This window comes from Mytilus edulis, chromosome 1, assembly GCF_963676685.1.
Source record: "Mytilus edulis chromosome 1, xbMytEdul2.2, whole genome shotgun sequence".
In the NCBI taxonomy this organism is placed as follows: Eukaryota; Metazoa; Mollusca; class Bivalvia; order Mytilida; family Mytilidae; genus Mytilus; species Mytilus edulis.
This window is the reverse complement of record NC_092344.1, coordinates 72266712-72288871: the sequence shown is the minus strand read 5'-3', so window position 1 is coordinate 72288871 and position 22160 is coordinate 72266712. Positions and strand designations below refer to the sequence as shown.

Below are 22160 nucleotides of genomic sequence, written 5' to 3'. Positions count from 1 at the left end.
CAAGATTTCTCTTGAGTGGCTTGCTAGTTAAGTCCTGCCCTTTTTCTTTCTATAATTGTTCTAGTTAACGTCTCTCTCCAATTCAATCTACTGTAGTTCAACATCTTTATGCAATAGCAATCAGTTTCTGATATATCTCTTTATGAGATCTCAAGCTGTTTGACTGTTCTAATTACTACTGTTTGTTATGGCAGAACTATTTCTCTTTCATTTAATTTCAAATCAATATTCATAAAGGTAAAAAAAAGACATTCTAGATTAATCCGGCACATGACTTTTACAGCTGGAATAATGATAAAAAAACGCAATTACAAGTTTAGGCAGACTTTATTTCTTTTAAGGGTATAATCTAACATATCATGCCTTTGGCATTTGAGATTTAAAGAAGAACTACATCTCAGACTTGATTTATTGTTTTGTGGGATGTAAGGCAGCATTTGCTTCTGAATTTGCAAGATTATAGCCAGCATTTCTTCTGGTTTTGTGGGATGTCATTGGCAGAACTATTTACAGCTGCATATGTCCTATTGCATTACTACAACTGGTTTTTGAAATCCAAAGAAGTATTACACCAAGTGTTGTTTCATAATACGTCAGCTCTTTCTTCATTTTTTCTTTCCGGAATCTTAAGACAGTACTAAATCTTGTTTTGCCTGATCTGCGGGGTTTAACTATGTCATGTGATTGTAGCAAATGCTTATATATGTGTTATTCAAGCAGTACATGAATAATGTGTAGTTTGTTAGCTTGGAAGACTGTTGGTTTTTTTGGAGGGGGCCGGGTTGCATGGGCCCTTGGAAGTATTGTTCTGACATTTGAAAGCCTTTTTTGTGGTCTTGCTGAGGAACATTTTTCATACACCAAGCTAGTCCCAAAAGGCTGTCCCTCAGATTAATCCCAACTGTGGTTTCTTGTGATCTAAAACTGTACTTTTTCTGGTTTTTAGCAACTTTGCTATGACAATACTTCATACTTTGTGTGACAAAGGAAGAATTTCTAGTTTGGTGAATAGAATAACATCATCTTTGATTTCTTTTTGTGCAAGCAATTATTCCATTGTAAAAGTTAAACCAATACTGATAGTTATTCTATCTGACCAACCTAAACTTATATTGAACATTTAAGTGTTGCAAACAGCTTCATATACTTGTCTTTAAGTGATCTTTGGCAGTGCACATTGGTATGACCCTTGTGTGATTTGATGTAATAAACAATCTATCTTTGGGTCATTAAGGAACACCAATTTCGTTAACATTATTTATAATGTTACAGTATAGATTTTTGCTCAATCTGTTTTTTAGCAGTTCAGCAACTCATTTCACATAAAAATCTTTGGAGAAAAAAATAGTTGCAAGTCATGAATGTTTGAATGTAACTTTTGATCAATTTTCATCGCAAGATTTTTTGTGAAGAGCTCTAAAGATACAACTAAGATTGATTGTAAGTATACTGAATTGTTCATGACTTGCGACAAATCATAGTAGTAAGTTTTTTTGTGAAACTGAATTCAGATTCTTATGCTAGGACAACTACAACTTAAATACTGTCTACAGTATGAAAGAACTAGCTCATTGCTTGATTTTCAATAACAAGCAAAACCTTCATTTTTACGATTATATCGCTGAACAACGATCATCTGAAAACAATTTTCTGTTGACAAGACATCTATATTTTAAATTACTCTTTCTTTATGCCAATTTCAAATTAAATTGCTTTGTGTGTTTTTACATTACTTTGTTGCATAACCCCAGGCTGACTTGGGAATGTGCAGATTTTATTTACACCAGGTACAGCTTTAAAAGAACTATCAGTTAAGGTTTAAATTCCTTTGAGGTTTTGGATAAAAGCAATCTTTTGAAGATTTTTATGTAGTATGATTGCAGAGTTTTATTATGTAGATAATGATAAAGTCAACATAATATTGCAATTTAACCGATACATTTCTAGGTGCATTGTTCACCCACACAGCATAATATGAGCCTAATCAATTACAGGCTCATTTTAGACATTAAGAGGATATCAGAATGCCTCTAATAAATCTATAATTAGAACCCCCCCCCTTTTTTTTTGCACTGCTGAATATTTTCTGTCCATATAGTAATTGAATCACATTTTCTAAATCAAACAGTCAGATGTATGTTGGTCACTTTATAAAATGTTTGGTGAACCATGCAATTCAACAGGCAACTTTATATCAAACTGAATAATCATGTTTTTTTATCTGAACTTGTATGATTGGTTGGATTTTGATTTGGTCCAAAGCAGTAAGTGTGCATTCGTTCAAAATTGGAAGATATTTTGGATGCAGATTTCAATAAACTTATCATTATTGGTTTGCTCATTGTTGTGGGCCATACAGTGACCTTTAACTGCTACTGATGAATGGTCAATTATCATTGACAATCATATCACATCTCTGTATTCTATATAAGCATCAATACATTTCTATGAATTTATTGACAGTTCCTTTTTGTTTTGCCCTAAAAAATATGTATATAGGTATGAGTTTTACTCATTGTTGAAAGCGGTACTGTGACCTATAAGTTTTGATTTCTGTATCATTTAGTCTCTTGTGGAGAATTTTCTCATTGGCAATCATACCACATCTTCTTAATTTCATGTTTATATATATCATGGATATATACATTGCCAAACAACAACTCTACTTTTCTGATTTCATTCTTCCACTTATGTCCCCATTGACCTCTAAGTCCTGTTCTATTCAAATACTTGCATCTCTTCTAAAGAGAATTCTTCCTTAAACATTATCTGTATACTGTATATAACACAATAACTTATCATCACAAACATTTCTGTAATCTTTTGTTCTTGACAGGGAGTGAAATGTATACCAAATAGTTCAGCTCAATATCACAGCCACTTGTCTCTGGCAAAAAAAATCCTAGGTATACAAGATTTTTTTTGGGTTCTCAATGACCTCAACAAATTTTTTATTTTGAAGTATATGAATTCTGTCTACGACTCCTTTTACTTTGATATATCTGGTCTTTAGATAGACCTATAGATTTAGCAGTAAACTATCAAAATTTGTCAAGATATTACCCTTCACAGAGATGCTTGAAAACTTATATGCCTTATTGACTACAGCTGTTTCAGGTAGATTTATTAAAAGTTTAGATTAATACATCTCTATTGATATTCATCTGGTTACTCAGGTTAAAATCCTGCTTCACTGAAGAGTACAATTGACTATGAATAGGTAGTTTGTCAGATTTGGCAAACACCAGTAAACACTTGCAACCATCATATATGCTTCTTGGAAAATCAAGTCATTTGCCCATTGTTGATGGCCATTTGGTGACCTATTTTTGCTAAAATCTATGTCAATTAATCTCTAGTTGAGAGTTATCTCTTTGGTAATCATAAGCATATTCTTATTTTCATACAAACATATCATTTTAGACTTATAACTGAAGCAAAGATCTACGAGGCAAGAGAGCTCTAAATTCCTAAGGAAAAAGACTGTTTTCATATCAATAGGATTTTTATCCAGGCTTTACAGTCGGGTTATAAAACCAAACATTTTTCCATTCCATTATGGCACCTTTTCATAAAGAATTTCCAAAATCTTTCAATTTGACATCCAATAATGGATGAATTTGTCACCAGATTTAAGATACTGACCAAAGTCAACGGTGTAAGAACCACATACCAGTAATAGACTAAATTCAAAACTTTGAAGTTTCCCATTGTGCATTTGCAAGTAGAACTTGTCATGCAAAAACAGCAAATGCAATTACCCCAACCTGACAAATTTTCAGAGAGATAATTAAGATTGCATTAACATGTCATAAACATAGTCTAGGGCTGATGTGTTTTGCAGATGGGATAGTGTGTTTGATTTTTAATGATTACTACTCCATAAATTAATTTGATAATAATTATTCAGTAGTTACATCAGCATTGAAATCAGTGCAATAACTCATGTTTACCCATAATAAAAAATAATTCTAATATTTTCCATAATGGCCACCATGGGAATGTCACAATCTTGATAAAAAAAAATGCTTTGAAAATATCTAGTGAAATGTGAACAGTTATCCTACATCCAGCTGGATAAGTCTTAGATTCAAGCAAGCTTTAAATCTGGACTTTTATCTTTTTAACATCCTGCAGCTGTTACACTGCAAGAAATTAAGTGTTAACATTAAAAAGTTAACATCCAATTTGAGCAGAATAATATTTGAACATTATGTCTGCAAAAAATGGTCAATTTTCTATGCATGCAAAAAACTAACACATCATGAAGTCTCAAAAGAGATTCAAAATGTATACAGATATGTCACTAAGATCAATACCGATTTCTGATTCAACAATAATTGAAGTGAATAGATGAATTAAACATGTTAAGTAGCTTGTCAAGAAAACGGAAAGCGTCTAACCAAGCATGTATTGCAAATTAAACTTTCGGCCTCCAATGTATGTGCCATCATTCATCAAAGAAAAATCCAGTCTTGAATCAAAACCCTTGCATCCATAAACATTCTTTCCAATATAACTACACACAGATCCCTTTCAAGTTTCACATCCAATTAATTTTCTTTTCCCTAAGAGCATGGATAAAGTCGTTTTTCAATAAAATATAAAAGAAATCTAGTGTAATATTTATGATATAATAAACCCATATCTTCAGACGACTTTTTTGAAAGATACTTAATGTTCCTTGGTTGCTATGAATTTTATATATGATGGTTTTGACAAAAAAAATAGAAGATTTATTTGTTCTTGATATAAATTTCATTTCTGTCTGTTGTCACATGGTATAGCGATTTACATACAGCTTTCATGATTTGTAATCCTAGCACACATCTAAGCATAAAACGATATTATGAATCTTAATAGAAACTGAAATGATTTGTGGTCGGATTTGTATCGTGCCAGATTTTAGCACTTTATCTGAAACACTTTTCTCATATTGAGTAGTTTTCATCAAAAGATCATTTCTCTATGGCTGAAAACCATTTTTCTTTATAAAAGCAGGCAAAGATCCAGAATATCTTAAAGGACAAGCTAGAGTTTTCTTTTTTTTGTTGAGATTAAAATATTTCTATGTGATTTAAAAAAAATAGGGGGAGGGTTCTACACTTCAGGACTTAAAACATTCAATTTTTTATCTGAATGATTCTCAAAGTCTGCCAATTTTTGGTAAACAAGAAGATATATCTGATTTTTATTTATAAATAGAAAGTAACACTGCTAACCCCCTGAACTGCACCAAGTCTAAATGATTGAACATAAACTTTGTCTGACTGTATGACAGTTATTCGTCTTTGATGTTTAATTGTTTTGTAATCTTGACCTTTGACTCCTACTTGATTAGATTTATCTTCAGTTGACCTGACTAACTACTAAGACCAAATGACATGTAAACTTAATCCGACTATTTACCATGGTGTTAATAATTAACCAACTGGTGACCTTGAATTTCGACTACTTATTGATCAAAATCTTTTTGACTGCAGAACTGTTGATCATAACCTGAGTGTGACCTTGATCAAAACCATCTTGTGACCTTGACCTTTCTTGATTAAAATCTTCATTTCCTGGACTGGACAAATAGGTTTATAACTGTAAGGGTTAGTGATTCATTTTTTTCTCTCTCTCTCTCCAAAATTAAGAAAAAAGTGTTTTGTTTATTACAGCTTAGAGTTTTAACTAAACCAGCAGTGTAAATATTTTACAGAAAAACTAACTTGTATTGAGGGATTACAAACCCTCAAGCATCTCCAAATGGCTCTTGTACTCAAGGGAAATCAAATATTTTGTTCACAACTACTTACTAAACCTTCATCATAAACACCAGATTAGATCATAACTACCAATTGCCCTCTTGTAAAATTAACTAGTTACAAAGTTATCAAAACCTTTTACTTCAAACAAACCTTGCAACAAACAATAATTACATGGAAAATTTACTTTTAACAAGAACAAATGAAACATTTTCTGACCAATTTAATAATTCCATTTCCTTCTTCCCTGACAACAAAACTATTTCAAAAGATAATTCATCTCTTTAAATGGCATGCATGCAATATTTAAAACTAATAATGCATTTGTTTGTGATAAACTAACATTTCATAAAACTCAGATGAATGTACTCTGTGTTCTGTGCAAATCTCTCAAGGATTTGGTTCAAGAATGTGTTGAAAGATAGGGATCCTTCACAAGAAAAAAATCTATTGGATCTTCATTATTTTGACAGCCTTTCCCATGATTTGATGTGGCCTAATGACATTTGATATGGGAAAAAATCTTCTCAGATCATATATCATACTTCAAACCATTTTTTCCTTTTCCCAATAAACAATTTACACCACAAGATTATGGTTAACATCAAGCGTCAAATCGTACTCTGATAAACCCCCCCAACTTCTCCAAAATTTAATTATGTCTTTTATGGACAGGCATTTCATATACAATGGTTACCTCAAAAACCTTGAATTTTACAAATGTGTGCAATGTTGACATTTTTATCTGCCTATAAGAAACATCCCCTCATGCAAATCCATTTGCCTAAAAATACTACAAGGCCTGTTCTACTTCCAAACTGCTCGTGTAATTTTCCAACTTGAGTAGGAATGCCAGACAAATACCATTATGATGTTCTAATGACAGAAGCTACTTTTCGATCAAGACTCTGGCCATTTTGTGATCAATTACAGGTAAAAGTTTGACATCTAAGGTTTTAACAACAGGAACTCCATTTCCTTTGTGTTCTCGTTATACAATAAAGCTAGAACCGTATGCAGATGGGCTGTCATGTAAACTTTAATTGGACAAACTAACTCCTCCACAAAACTGTATGCATAGTAATTAATTCCTAAATAATCTATAGATATTGGTAAAACAAGCACTAAATGATGGCAACTGTTATTTGATATCAAATCTCTTGCATGGTCTAGAGAGCAAAAATTGTGTAACAAGTTGGTTAGTGCTTATTTGTATTTCCTGATATGTTTGGGTGTTTGACAATGACATACAAACTTGAGTTTACGTAGAGTACAAATAGATATGGAACTTGAAACACAAGATTTTTCTATCAGGTACTTACAACTTCATTTGCTACACAAATTGTCTTGACAGTGAGCAACAATCACCGCCATGTTTTAAACCATATTAATCCTATTTTTTCATTTTCAAAAACAGTGTGTCTACTAGTTGCCTTAATTGTGACCTTGACATTCAAACCTTATTAGTATTCATCAACTCTGGTATTTGAACAAGTCTGTGACTTTGACCTTGTGGATCCTGTTAAGTCCTTGAACAAAGTTATACTCATTGCAAGCTGGAGACCTAAGTAACACAGGGGCGGATCCAGCCATTTTAAAAAGGGGGGTTTCCAACTATTTGCTCCCATTCAAATGCATTGATCGTCCAAAAAAAAGGGGGAGGCAAATCCAAAGGTGTTTCAATTAAGCCTTGTTTATTTTTTTCTGATTCTTGCCTTCCTCCCTTTGATATGTTTTAATGTGAAGACTCTTTCTTAAATCAGGACATCCTCACTTTGTCAATTAGCTTAACAATACATGTACAACATTCCAATAAAATGTCTTGAAAGTCAGAATAAAATACCAAGTTTTTGTTATAAACAAAACTGATGGCCACTTAAAAGCAAAATATCCTTTCCCAGTCAAATTAAATCATGCAACTTCTCAAACTTCACTTTCAATTCAATTCTGTAAATGAACTGACAAATTAACCACCAACCTAAACATGTGTCCACAATGTTTGCATATATCTTTTTATGAAACCAACCCATCCTTACCAATTCAAAATAATTAACCATTCTCCTCTCACAATTCAATCATAAGGCATTATGATTGAAATTTGAGAGGAGAATAGATAAATAAAAGTACTCGATAAAATTATTACATAATAATAATATGAAGACTCAACAACAACTTCAGTTCAGAATATCAACTTAAACGTGATGCAGTTAGCTTTAAAGTTGATGGATCTCATATACAATCATTCAAATATCTGATAGGTTTTTTTTGCTTGACTTAAGTCCTATCATTCAAAATACAGATAATTCTAGTCAAGATGTCATCTTCTTTCATTAATATCAGATTAATAAAATCTTTTGATGTGTTCATACATTTTCCTAGGTCTTCCCTTTTATACTGAGAACCTATAGATTTGCCATTAATAGCATTACACAGGTCCAATTATTTTTTCAAATGGATTTTCTTTCAAGTTTTGTGGAAAAAGTTCTGATTACTTTAAATAAAGATTATTTCTTCACTGTCAGAGCTGTTAAATCAGCTAGGATTCTACTTCAAAGAACCTTTACAAAAAGTTGTAATTAGTTCATACAACTTAAATCTAAGTGCTACAAAGCAATGCAATGTCTTTTTGATGTAACATCAATTACAAGCCATGTAGTAGTCTCCATATAACGAATACTTGACAAGACCCGATATCAAACTCCACTAAATGCTATTTTATTACCATTATCATGCATTAATATTTACTCAGTAGTAATATATCTAAGTGAATTTATATGTTGTCTAAGTGTATTTCGAAATCCAAGTTCTCTCTCTCTCTATCTACCCTCTATAATTAACAAAACAGTTTCATGTTCACATATTGAAATATAAATTATTACAATCCATATCAATTCAATTCTGATGAAACCAGCTCATTTTGTCTTGACAGGTCTTCAATTTATAGCTTCCAACAAAAGTTGTCTGATATTGATGTGTTGTGGAGTATTGTGACTACTGTAAAAGGTTACATGTTTTGTTTTCAGGTGATATTGTCTGTGTTGGTTGTTTTATGGTCAGATTGACATATACCCTTTATCTTTTATTTATTTGATGTGCCATGGTTGAGATTTTATATTCCAGTATTGTTTCATATTCTGCATGAATTCAAATATTCACATCCTATATATTTTTTTATGCCATGATTTTTACTAATGTCTATGAACCCTTATAAAGATTGATGGCTTTTAGTGCTACTGTCAGAACTGTCCATCTCAGTTGCTCTAAGAGTGATTTTGAGGAAAAGTCAACATTAGATATAATTGGGTTGAATTTCAGTTTGCAAATTATATGTTTGAATCATAAGATGCACAATTATTCAAAATATTGCCGGAACAAACAGTCTGTTCTTGTGTTGTGGCATCATCTATGTTTTTGCTCAGGTCATTGGAATATTAGCTATTTGCTCTACTATGTGTGTGGTTTAAAAGTGCCGATTCTTTTAAAAGAGACTTTCTTAAGCTTCATGATACAGACAATAAAAGTTTATAAGATATTCATAAGCTGCATGAGCATTCATATACATAAAAATATAATTGTTCAAGACATAATAAAACAATATAAGAAACACATTATGATATTTTTTATTTCATTTCATACATATTCATTATAATCTGTAATAAATAAAATAATAAAACGGAGACAATAAAAAACAATATTGAATCAGAATCTACCAGAATCCACCAGGAATTAAGACACATTGTGATACATATATCAATTGAATGGATCAATAATGGGCTACGAAAACCTTCAGAAAATTCTTTACTTTGCAATTAGTGTGAAAGATTTCTCTGTATAAAACCTATTTGGTTGATAAATGAGATCAAAGGATTTTGAATGTACAATAAATAACCAGATGATTCGGTTATTAAAAACCTTCCACTGAATTCTATTGACATTACATGCAAACTTGAGGATAAAAGACTGGAAATTCAATACCACCTGTCAGACTCGATTTGATCAAAAGGCTTAACTTTGTAACAATATAGCTCCTGTGAAATCTTATAGGCAATCTCAATGCATATAATACTTGTCAGATGAGATGAGGGAAATTATTTTCTTATATTTTTTTTAGGAATATGAAGAGGATACTTTCTGAAATATGAACAGGATCAACCTTCTGCAATGTGAAAAGGATATTTTCTGGATCCAGTTACAAATAAGACGAAAAGGTAATTTATTAATTCATATTATAGTATAAGGTTATTATTTTCTTTTTATAATATACTTGTATATTTACTTATTTATACCCTTGTGGTCAGTGAAATGTTCTTAAACTGAATTGCATGGTAATAAAAAATACAATTGATAAAATAAAATAACTTACCTCCCTTCTTAATAATAATTAAGGTATACAGAGTTGCCTCCCCTTTTAAATATGTTATAAGTCAAATGGAGTTACCTCCCATTGTGTTAGAATGTTAAATTTTAGTAAACTACAACAACAATGATACATTTCCACACAAAGCAAATAGCAATTGTTAAATTTTAAAAAGGATTATGAAAAAGATAGGAACGTAAAATGTGAAGAAAACAAAAAAATGTTCGTAAATAATTATTAGTTTTTGTATTTCTTGGTATTTTCAAGTGCATCTTGTTTCCAGTATGTCTGATGGTATAAGTAAGATGATTTGAATTAGAGAAATATATATCAATATCAAATTTTGAATAATTAACAAAATAAAATTTTAATACAAAAAAAATTAACATTACAGGTTTGTTTTAAGTGACAGAAAATATAAACAGAATGGTATGACTATTTTTTTTTCAAGATCTACATAAGGAAAAAGCATGAATAGTAAAATATGGCAGTGAACCGGAGTTGAAGCTTTACCACTAATCAGTTTTACAAAATATATAGTTATTTCAAAATTCAGTTGTGTGTCTAATGACTACGGCTAATTTAGTCTACTATGTATCCAGAATCGTCTTGTAGGCAGGTCCAGTGTCAAAATCAGCATAAATATCCTAGCTGTGGTGCCCTTCAATTCCTTGGTTGAAAGTGAAAAATGCTAAGTCTTTTGTAGAACAGATTCATGTGCAAATACAAAAGAACATGTTATACTCCTTCTCTTGTCTTATTGAAATAAAGGTCAACCAGATATCACAATTGGAGATATTTTATGATCTTTCTTGACAGCATCTAGTAAATGTAATCATATGTTCCTCGTTCTCATCCAGTTAAAATTAAGCCACATGTCTCTCCTTAAATTATTGTTTCTCATAGCTGTCTTATTTCCTCTATTTTTTTAATTGTAAAACTGATTTGTCGTAAAACACAACTCCTGCTTCGCTGCTTGTAAGATGATAGAAGAGGCAACAACAAGATGTGACAACACTGATGTATAGAAATGTATACATTGTTGTTTACTCACTTGATTTGGCCCCATCATAGGGGGGTGAGGAGGCTGTGAGTGGGGGGACGGCTGTGATGCTGGCGGCTACCAATACAAGGGACCAACATTATTTGATGGTGCTTTAGTGCAAGTTTAGTGCAGTCAATTTTAAGGCAATACAATGTGACATTTTAAATGGAATCTATTAAAATTTTTATTCAAGCCCCTCAATACATATAAAGCCCAAATTAGTTTCTTATTTAGTTTTACTGAAAACTTTCACCATAACCATATTACTTCACACAAACACACACACTTATAAATATGTGCTATTAAATTATATAAAATTCTTATGTTTCAATATCCAAAACATACATTTTATTATTTTATTAAACAGGAATCCATGCATTCAGCACAGAACAGAATACTATGGAATTTTGCATACAAAGGGAGTTAACACCATCACAAAAGTTAATACATATAACAAGGAAAGCAGAGTTGTCTCCCATGCCTTTATTATACAGCTTATGTTAAATGGGATGTCTGTCTTGATGAGAAATGATGGATGAAATTTTGTTTATCAAATGTGTTTATCAACAAATAATGGAAGAAGAAAAATACTTACAGGGAAAAAACCAGGAGGCATTGGCCCCCCTGGTGGCATTCCATCCTGTGGGGGCATTTGTCCTAACGGACTTTGTGCTGCTGGATTCTGAAAAGATAAAAACAGAAACTATAAGAAAAAGAAGGAAATATTCAAGATAACATATAAGATTTGATACTAGAAATAAACCTGGTGTTGAAAGGAATGTTACTCATTAAGGATATATTGTGATTGTTTTAAGATGGATTTTGAAAATTAAAAAATGCAATGTTTAAACTTCTTGCTAATGCCATGAAATGTACATCTCAGGAAGGAGTATTTTCTTATTGACAGTAAAACATCATAGAAGGTGACAAATTTGACTATTTTTACATTAAGGATCTTTCATGCAATTAATTCCGCAATCTTTTCTATCGTTGAGGGGAACTTAGCCAAAGCCAGAGATTAGTAATAACCAAAATGTCTCAGGAATTTAACCCATTTAGGAACTTCTTATTTTTCTAAAACAGCTACATACATAAAACAAAGCTAATGACACATAAAAAAGAAAAATTTTGTTACGAGCATATGACTACATGTTATGAGAAACATTCTACTACCTCATTCTTTAAATTACAATATTTATACACTCAAGATGGCAAAATTTTCAGTAAATCTCCCAGTTTAAAGTTTCAAAATTGAGCTTCAAATAGTGAACATATTTTATTTTCTAACAAAAATGTGGTAAATTGTTTTCTCTATTGACAAAATTGAAAAATGCTGACTGACATGCTATATGTATATGGTGGGAAATTACATGTGACAATATATAAAATGAATGTGTGGTAAATCAAAAATTATCAGTCCGGCCAGAACAGATATAAATACATACATAGGTCTTCAATATAAATTGAATAATTTTACTTTATTACATAAAAGCATGTCACAACTTAAGTCATGAATTGTTTTCTTTGGTTGTGCTAATTTAAAATGAAGTGCTCCACGAAACGTTCCTATCTGCTCCTTTCCTATTTCCTTTTTTTTGAGACAAGTTAACTTTTCTAATTGTAATACATATTCAACCTTGATGTTGATATCAAAATGGTATTTTTTTCAATCATTTTATATCTTTAACATAAGTTTGTTTTTAGTTTTCTCTTGACAAATAATATATAAATTTGAAAAACAAATTACAAGCTATGCATCACTTTCGGCTTATAAAATGCACTTCAATGATACAATACTTATCCAAAAGAAATATAAGTGTTTTATTTTGTTAAGAAATAATGCATTTTCTATCCCATGCATTTTCATTTTGAACTAAGAACCAGAACAATTATTTCCCTTGTTTAAAATTGAAGTTATTCCCCTTTGATCAGTTGCTGACTGATTCAGTACAATGTAGTAATATTTTTTCGATTTTTGTTTTTTCAACAAAAAAAATTTAAACTTATAAACCCTTTCCTTTCTTTATTAATGTTTTTCGTATTACACTACACACATCTTTCAAATACAAGTACAAGCATTAAAAAGGCTATATTTGGTTAAACCTCTCATTTCATGTTGTATCCTTGTTCACCTTACTGCTTTCTAGACATAATCAGAATATTCTAGAAATGAATATACCAGAAACAGAATTCCATCTTACTTTACACATCACTTCAAACTACCCATAGTTTGGAAAACCCATACAATGAGTTGCCTTACTATTAAATGGTAAAGTTTAAATTACAATATGTACTTGTTATAAAACCAAGTACATCAAAATATTAACAATCATTTTAGGCTGTCCTTTATCTTTTTTTATATTCATATTTTTATATGTAAGTTACATCCTTTGACCCACTGACACTATAGAAATCAATGCCTAACAAGGTTCTATTCTTAAATTGTCAGATTTATTTAAAGAACTAACTATGATAAGGGTCTTATTTGGCCCAATACTTCACTGAACTTTGTACTTTTATTTTTCGGAATTCTATTTTAAGATGACATGATATGCCTACAAAAATGCAATAATGTACTATCAGTGCATGAGGTTGTAGATACCCACTTTTTAGCCTTTTCATAAAAATATAGATTTTGATCATTTTAAATAAGCTCTGGTTTACTGTCTACATTGTATCAGAATAACAAGTCTTTTAAATTTCAAACTCTAAAATCTTTTATAAATAGCTCAAGTCAATTGACCAATTACAAGGAAACTCACAGTACAAATGTACTAGATATCATCTACAAGGTTAATGCTACAATTCACAACAGAAACACACGAGTTCCTTATTCAATGTCAATAACTTGTAGAGTTATATGGTAAAAGTTTTCAAAAGGACTAAAAAGTCCTACTTTTTTTCCGTATGGCATTTATTTCATTTAAAGACAAAGTATATGATTTGTATAAAAAGTTTCGTGACAGTGGATAATAAAAATCAAGAACGGAGTTAAACAGAAAGTTCTCAGAGGGACTAAAAAGTCCTACTTTTTTTTTTACAGTATGGCATTTTCTTTTAAAGACATAGTATATGATTTGTGAAATTTTCATGACAGTGGACTATACAAATCGAGAATAAACTGTTCTTAACATGGTAACAGCTGTCGAATACAAGATCAATGTTATTCCACACTATACATATGTCTGATATCCTCATCTGTCTGCATAAGTGTATTAATGATAATAATGAACTCAGTTTTAAAAAAAAAATAGTCGTGACAAGTACTGTCGTCTATATTTCCTTACTGTCTACAGAAAAAAAACAAAGTCATGACAAGGAGTTGTATAAACATATCTCTGAACAAAAGATTCAAAATAGTGAAACTTCAACTACGACACAAGGCAGACAGAAAAACATATCTGTAAACAAAAAAAACAAAAAAACAAGAGGCTGTCAAAATGATATTTTAGTGTGTTTGTTTAGGCCAACTAAAATTAATTAGTAGATTTCATCCAAATTTTTGAAAAAAATGGGGTGGGTGGGCGGATTTTTTTTTTTATTTATATTTCTTCTGAAACCCTCTGATGACATGTTCTTCATTTATGCAAGTGTAATAATAAGCTTATATCTTGTGTATACATGTATAAGGAATCATACATAATCTTCCAATCTCTTGATTGGCAACCACTGTACTACATGTAATTGCTGCTTTAGAAACCTATTTCTATTAAACAGCAAAAACATGGAGAAATGCTTTCTTCAGTTGGACTACCTTCGCCATATTTATTTGTCTTCTTAAGCAATGTTTTTTTGTCTCCATAAAATAAAACAAATATGCATTGGTATGCAACACAAGAATTATGAGTACAGAATAAGATGAAAACTCAAACAGTTATGAAAATAATAGGTTGGTGATTTTTTAATATTCTTCTTAAAGATGCAAATATAATTATATTACGGTAAATGTAAAACATGAACTTAACATTTAAGACGAAGCTGTTTAATGACTCTATTAAGGTATTGGGACAGAGGGTGTTTGCTGGTTGTCAACCAAAAGAAACAATAGCCATTGGTAATCTACATGTAGTGTACATGTATGTTTGCCGACTTTTTGAACTCAATATACTGTCATAAATCAAACAAGTTCGTGCTTGAGTCAAGTTGTTTAATCCAGTAATGTTTTTGTACCAATGTGTTCCACTATTCTTGCTCTTTTGGATATAATTCACAGTCCAAAATTCCTGACACAAAGTCATTTAATCAATAAAAAAAATCAACTGTTTTCTTATCCAACAAGTTTGTGTCATACCGCGATTTGCATTCTTGGACACAGCGTATTACTTGTAACCCGAATATTCCATGTCCTTTTCGTAATCAATCTCTATTCTCGGTAGATAATTTTGTCATCGGAGAGCTGCAGAATCATTTTAAATTACTCAATGAAATACGAAAACCAAAATTTAGAACAGGAAGTTTTGACCGTTACCAGAAACGGAAATGAACAAAATCCGGAAATCAAATTTTTTTTTAAAATAAAAAAAATCGGGATGGGACGATTTCAGAGGGGCGGGCGGGGATGAAAATCTATCAATTAATTTTAATTAGCCTTAGGTAATGAAGTTTTGTACCTCAAGAGAGACAAAAGTGAAAATTGTCAAAATCGAATATGACCTCAATTTTGTCATCAGTAAAAATGAACATTCCAAAGGTAAAGTAAATAGTTCTCAAAGTATTGCACAGAAAAGTCTTAAAAGGCCCATTTCCAATCAATCAAGAACCATAACTCCTAAATGGCAAAGTGAAAATAGTCATATTAAACTCATCATGATTTTGTCATTACATATTTAAATTTGAAAGCCTTGGTTGAACAAACTATTGCATGAACCAACTGGAGCTGCCTGTCTGTCCATTGACCTGCTTGACAACCAATGCTGTAAGGAAACCTGGTTAACAAAGAAGATATGTATAAAACAAAATTGTCTTTGACCTCTAATGAAACACTAAATCAAGTTTTGAGTGTGTATAGCAATTTTTCTCGAGCCACAAAGAATTGGTACCAATGAAAATAAATAAATCCAAAGTATTTCACGCTGAGTAGTTTGATCTGAAATCTGCAGCTGGATCTGACTCCTTTGAAGCATTTACATGAAAAATACTGTTGTATCCAAATTCGGCCCCAAATTCAGTCCAAGAATAAACCTTCATGTAAACCTGATCCAGATCTTAAATACCCATACTGGTATTTCCATATACATATTCTTCAGGATTTCGATCCCTCTGTAGATTTTGGATCTGCATAAGTGATGTGTAATTGCACTTAACTAGTTGTACATACACATTTGAGCAATTAAAGCAGTACAAAGAAAGTAGATGAGTATGAACCAAATGAACACCTCTTGTCCTTTGTAAACCACATTTGTATGAGGTGCTGTCCAATAGCATAAGATGTGTACTAACTAAATGAATTTCTCAAGTCCTTTGTGAAAAAATATCACAATCAAGAAACAGGTAAATAAAAAACAAAACAAAAACATTTAACATAATCTAAAAGATGCTCATTCATGATAACTACAAATATAATACAGCTGGTACAAAAAAAAAAAATCAAGAAGCTGTCAAAATGTCAAACAATCAAGAGCAATAATTTATGAATGAAATAATCTTGACTACCATTTAGTTAGAAGAAACAACATACTACAAATTGAAAAAGATTGGAGTCATTGAACAGATTTGACATAAAGTTACATATTCAAATAAACAAGGGACCAAAACTCCTGATAAAAGAAGTGAAAATCATTTTCATGGAAATAGACATCCTTAGTCTACTGTCATCTTATGTTTTCAAGTTACTACATAGAAACAGATTATGCTGCTAGACTGCTGTTGTTCCCTAAATACAATAATATGTTGTTCCCCAAATACAATAATAACCAGACTTTTTTTAAAATATGTGGACAAATTTCATGAAATTTAAAGTGCCGTAAGTTTGTCAGTATTATATTAACTTAAAAATGTGAATTTGATGTTTAAACTTAATATTATTTAACTACATGTACATTTTAGCTCAATATCTGCAGGCACTAACAAAAATCTAGCAAGTTTTGACATGTACAACTTTCGTGAATTTTCAAAGTAAAAAGCACCATTATTATGTCATAAAAGTTAAAAGAGTGTGCAATGAACTCTAAGAAAAAACACATAAAAATTCACCTCTATATTATGTATTATCTGCAGACCTTATACAACTGGAGTTATATCATTTACCAAAAAAACGGAGTGACGGACATGGGTCAAAACATACTGAGTGTCCACTTTGAGGCTACAGGATAAAAATTTGTTTCACTAGATTTAGATAGCCAGTGTGTTCAATAAATGTTTTCAAATACAATTTGAAGAGAATACACAAGTTTTTAAAGAAAGCCAATTTTTCTGCACATATTTGTCCAAAATATAAATGTTTTAGTTTTCTGTTATCAAAATATAAAAGTATAAGACAAAACAGGACATGATATTTTTTAGCAGTGACACAAATTATATCAGTTCTTACAGTAAAACCAGTTGAAAGAATTTATAATGATTGAAAATACAACCTGACAACATTTCTATTTTTTGTAACATAAATGTTATGGCATAAATTATTTTCATGATCTAAATATATCTTGGAATTCTTAGCCATTCCCTTTGTTATAATTCATATACAGTCATGTGATTTCAGATAATTCATCCTACAGTGAAACCATTTTCAGCTAACTAGGTTATTCCCTTAGAAGATAGGTAAACATAGATCTCTAAGATCACTATTTTTGTTTATAAGAATTACACCACTATATAGATTTAAATTTTGAAGCTTTGACATTTAAACACATACACACAATACCAGCTACTGATAATGCAGGTTTTACTATACCTACAAATAAAATCAAATACTTGGGAGGCTCACAAAGGGAGATTTCTGTTCTGACAACAGATGATTGTTTGAGTTCTTGGCAAATAGCGATAATTATACAATCAATAAAACAAACAGTGGAGACTGCTTGCAGAAAGACTTTTTAAACATCTATATTGAAATGTATCACTTTGTTACTTAACAGAATATAAAGTTATCAACTTCCTTTTTACTGTAGCTATGCTCAGGCCATACCATTAAATACACTAGTGTGTTTCCTTGATATTACGGTCACTTATAAGTTGTGCCAAATTTTGTGCATTTGAAATTGATACAGGTAAAAAAATAACAGTACATGTATTTTAACACCATGAAAGCAGCCAACTACCTTCCTACCTCCAGTAAGTTTTCATAGAATTCAAATCAGCAATCCAGTTGTAACATAGCGACATTAAAAAGAATGAAAACCAAAATCAGGCTTGATTTTGCATTTGAGAATTCTGTAGCAAATTTCTTTGTTTACTTGTTATAATTATTACTAATTAGATAATATTAAGTTTTTTAGAAATAAATATGGAAAATAAAACTTTCAACAGCTGTTCTATTAAAGAATTTTCTGCTCACAAAATATCTCAATAATTATATAGATACAGGTATATTTTGTGTTACATTTTTTTTTATATAACCATAAAAACTTGACTATCATTCCAGTAATGACCCATTTCTGTAACTTATATACCATTACAAACAATAAATTATGAAAGAGTTTTTTATCCAATTTATGAAAATTTAAATAATCTACCCTGCTTTTTGCACTTATCTGATATTTTAGGATTTAAATGAAAACTTTGGAACAAGCAAAAGGCTAAAAAATAGATTTTTTTTTATTGAGATTACTTCCCCTTCTACAAGTTGATTTAAAAACATTTGATATCAGCATCTTCACCCGTCCTGAACAAAACATTCTTTAAAAAAAACAAACATCTTAATTTTTTTTACCATTTAAATTTATACAATATCAATGATAGGTGAAATAACCTAAATGTTGACCTCATTAAATATCTAATAATCCTGAGGTCATTTCCAATACAACAGGTTTCTGCATGAATTTTAAACTACCTAAAAACTACAATGAATGTGATGGGACATTACCTTAACCTCCCATGTAGAGCCCCAATAAAATACCCTACATCCTTACATCAATGATCTTGGCTATTGATTTTGTTGACCCAACCCATGAGTGAAAGTGACAAACAAAACTGTGTAAACATGTTTATGTTCACTCTTTGTTTTGTTCAATAAATCAATATTCTTAATAACAGGGGCCAGATACAAAAAAGTGTGGATGATTTCTAGTGCAAACTAGTGCATGCCTGGACATATGTACTATCTAGGCAATGCCTATTGGTGGTTACACTAATAAGTCTTCTGAAGATGTGTCAACAATTGAATTTTTGGGCCCAGGACAAAATCCAACGAAGCATAGAAAGTGGGTCAGAAAATTTCTGTTATGAACAGAGTTCATGAAAAGTTGTGGTCTGAAGAAATGTCCACCACAATTTACAAAAGACTGACACTATTTTGGTATTTTGTAATAGAAATAAAAGTGAAGACCAGTGGATTTTCTTCAAGGGCCACCTGACGGGAAAAGAGATTTCAACAATTCTGGTTACAAAGTTGTCAAACATTCTGACTTTAATATCAACATTACATAGCAAGTGAGTTTAAAAAGACATGATAAATGTCTTAATAATATAATAAATCAAAGGTTGGAATACACACAGCTTGACAAACAACTGGTTCTTAATTCTAAAAAATATTCAACTCAGATAGAAGCAATATTAGACATTTATTTGCATGTGTTTTCAATAGTTTCTTACACCAGCTCTTCAGCATATAAACAAGTAGCTTGGATTGATAACTATCAGCATTAATAGATGTAATGTGTCCATGTAAAGGGGCATTACTCTAGAATGGTTAAAGTGTTGCCACCAAAAATTCAAACTTGATCTGCATTTTTGTGGTAATAGGCATTGTGTATAAGTTTCATAAGATTTGGTAAGGCAAACTAAAGTTAGAGAACGGAAACCAACTTTGGGACATACATATGGACGACCAAGGGTAAAACTTAATGCTCCCTCTGCTACGGTGTGGGCATAAAAACAGACATAAAACACCAAGAAGGGATATTTAAAACTCTATAAGTCACAGAGAGGCCAACAGCATCTTGGGTTAAAAACAAATGGCAGACAACAGTCTACAAAACACTAACTAAATAAAATATTAAAGATTGAGAAACAGGAACCCTACCAAAAACCTAGGTGACCTCATGATCAGGTGCTCTGGAAGGGTTAGCATATACTTTCATTTGATCATGTTTTTCAATATGTATATAAATATGCCATCTTTGTTTGACCTTTCAAATTACAATCTCCAACGATGCCATCTTGCATTGACATTTGAAATAACTATCTCCCAAGTGCTTTCTTACAGCAATTATAAGTGTCAAAATAGCTTATATTTGGATCTTAAAAATTATCAGCATCTCCCATAAACTCCAAAATTATACTTCGTCTCTGTAAGAATCTGAGAAGAAATTGTAAATACTAACAACAAATTATCAATAATTTACACAAATTAAGTCCCCTGGACCTGGTCACCTTTTGTTTTAAAAGGTCTAATTTGCCAGTCATCTTTCAAAAAAAATTTACACTTATGAAGTTTATTTCCCTGAAAGAAATCGCAAATGTAATATTTATAACCAGTATTCCCATTCTATTTCTTGATCTCAACTGAATTATCCAAGGAAAAATAGGTACCAACAAGTGCAACAATTGCTTGCATTCTTCCCCAACCAGTTGACCTACTTTACAAATTCCATATCAGTGTGAACAAACACGGTGAAGATGACATACTTTACAAATGTTATAATCACTGTCAGCAAGTTCTGTTAGGACAATCTATTTTGAACTGCTAGAAAAAAAACATAGTGTGAAGATTTAAGTGATGAAATAATATAATACCACAAAGATATTTGCAGCTGTAAGATTAACAAAAAAAACAAACATCCTAAACTTGTCCAATGCTTGTGTTAAAGTCACCTCAAAAGTATATGGAATTCATTCATATTCTTGACTACCTCTAATATTAGTTAGTGATATTTTGTGTGACCTTGTACTAGGTATTTGCCTACAGAATATATGGATACATATATGCAAATAATAGATACCATTCATACAGAGCCACCACTAAAATAAGGGGAGATTACCAGTATTACATTAATTATATGATACATGAAGTTTCTTGGTCTGATGGATATGGGCAAAACTTCGGGGATTAAGTTCAGATGGAGATTACACAACTAGTTTGAATATGGCAGCAAACACACAACCAGAAAAGACTTAATTGGTGTAGTGCCAATAATCATTCTCTCTACTTCAACCCAAAGATGCAAAAATGAAAGTTAAGCAATCACATGTAAAAGTTTAATAAAAACAAAGAAAACCTCAACTGAGTTATAAATCAAAATTGATTGATTGTTGTTTTAACAAAACTTTTGAGGACTATTCAGTATTGGGCTATTCTGTAGGAAAACTGACAATCCATTTTAATTATGATAGGAGTCCAGCAACCATGCAATGTGTTGGATTGAAACCGGCTACCTCAGTGTTGACATCCTAGTTATACAGTCGTTTGACTACTAAGACCACTTGGTCCCTGAGGACCCCATATGTGCATTAAAAAGATATATTTGTCCATAGGACACCAAGTATCTAGCAGCATGATCACTGCCAAATCAGTAAGTGAAGAGGAAAAAGTAGGTCACACTGTCCTAGATTTTGTCTAAATCTACACTTTCTGAATGAACCTTATTTTTGGCAATTAAAAAAGTTGCACAGTAAGCTGCTGTCAAAGTATGAATGTCTTTTCTATCTGGAGAAGGGCTTTACCTATGTGGAGACTGAAAACAAACACATGCCTCAATGATAGGAATGGGCACTGCAATCATAGAGATGACAAACATACTGTTTGAAAATTAAATTCAGCATTTGGATGATGTCATACTGCCACACAGAAAATTGCAATTGAACCAGGTTAGAGAAGGCATCAAATTGCTTGAAAGGGTGTGTGATGTATCCC

At 31.3% G+C, this 22160-nt stretch overlaps 1 protein-coding gene and 1 long non-coding RNA gene across 54 annotated transcripts in view; one reads left to right on the top strand and one right to left on the bottom strand.

Moving 5' to 3' along the window:
• The window catches only part of LOC139489566 (uncharacterized), a 30847-nt gene extending 18845 nt beyond the window's left edge, over window positions 1–12002 (top strand). For all 4 annotated transcript variants that reach the window (XR_011656200.1, XR_011656199.1, XR_011656198.1 and 1 more), the window contains 2 exons: window positions 9862–9958; window positions 11520–12002. This is a non-coding gene — a long non-coding RNA (uncharacterized lncRNA). The remainder of the gene's footprint in view (window positions 1–9861; window positions 9959–11519) is intronic.
• Window positions 1–22160, bottom strand: part of LOC139489348 (single-stranded DNA-binding protein 3-like) — a 77686-nt gene that overhangs the window by 34828 nt on the left and 20698 nt on the right. For 26 of the 50 annotated variants that reach the window (XM_071275870.1, XM_071275713.1, XM_071275822.1 and 23 more), the window contains exon 7: window positions 11748–11834. In XM_071275870.1, the coding sequence (XP_071131971.1) occupies window positions 11748–11834 (87 nt within the window). Of the gene's footprint in view, window positions 1–11161; window positions 11228–11747; window positions 11835–22160 lie in introns of all 50 variants that reach the window. The other 24 variants (XM_071275660.1, XM_071275719.1, XM_071275704.1 and 21 more) reach the window with 1 other exon arrangement.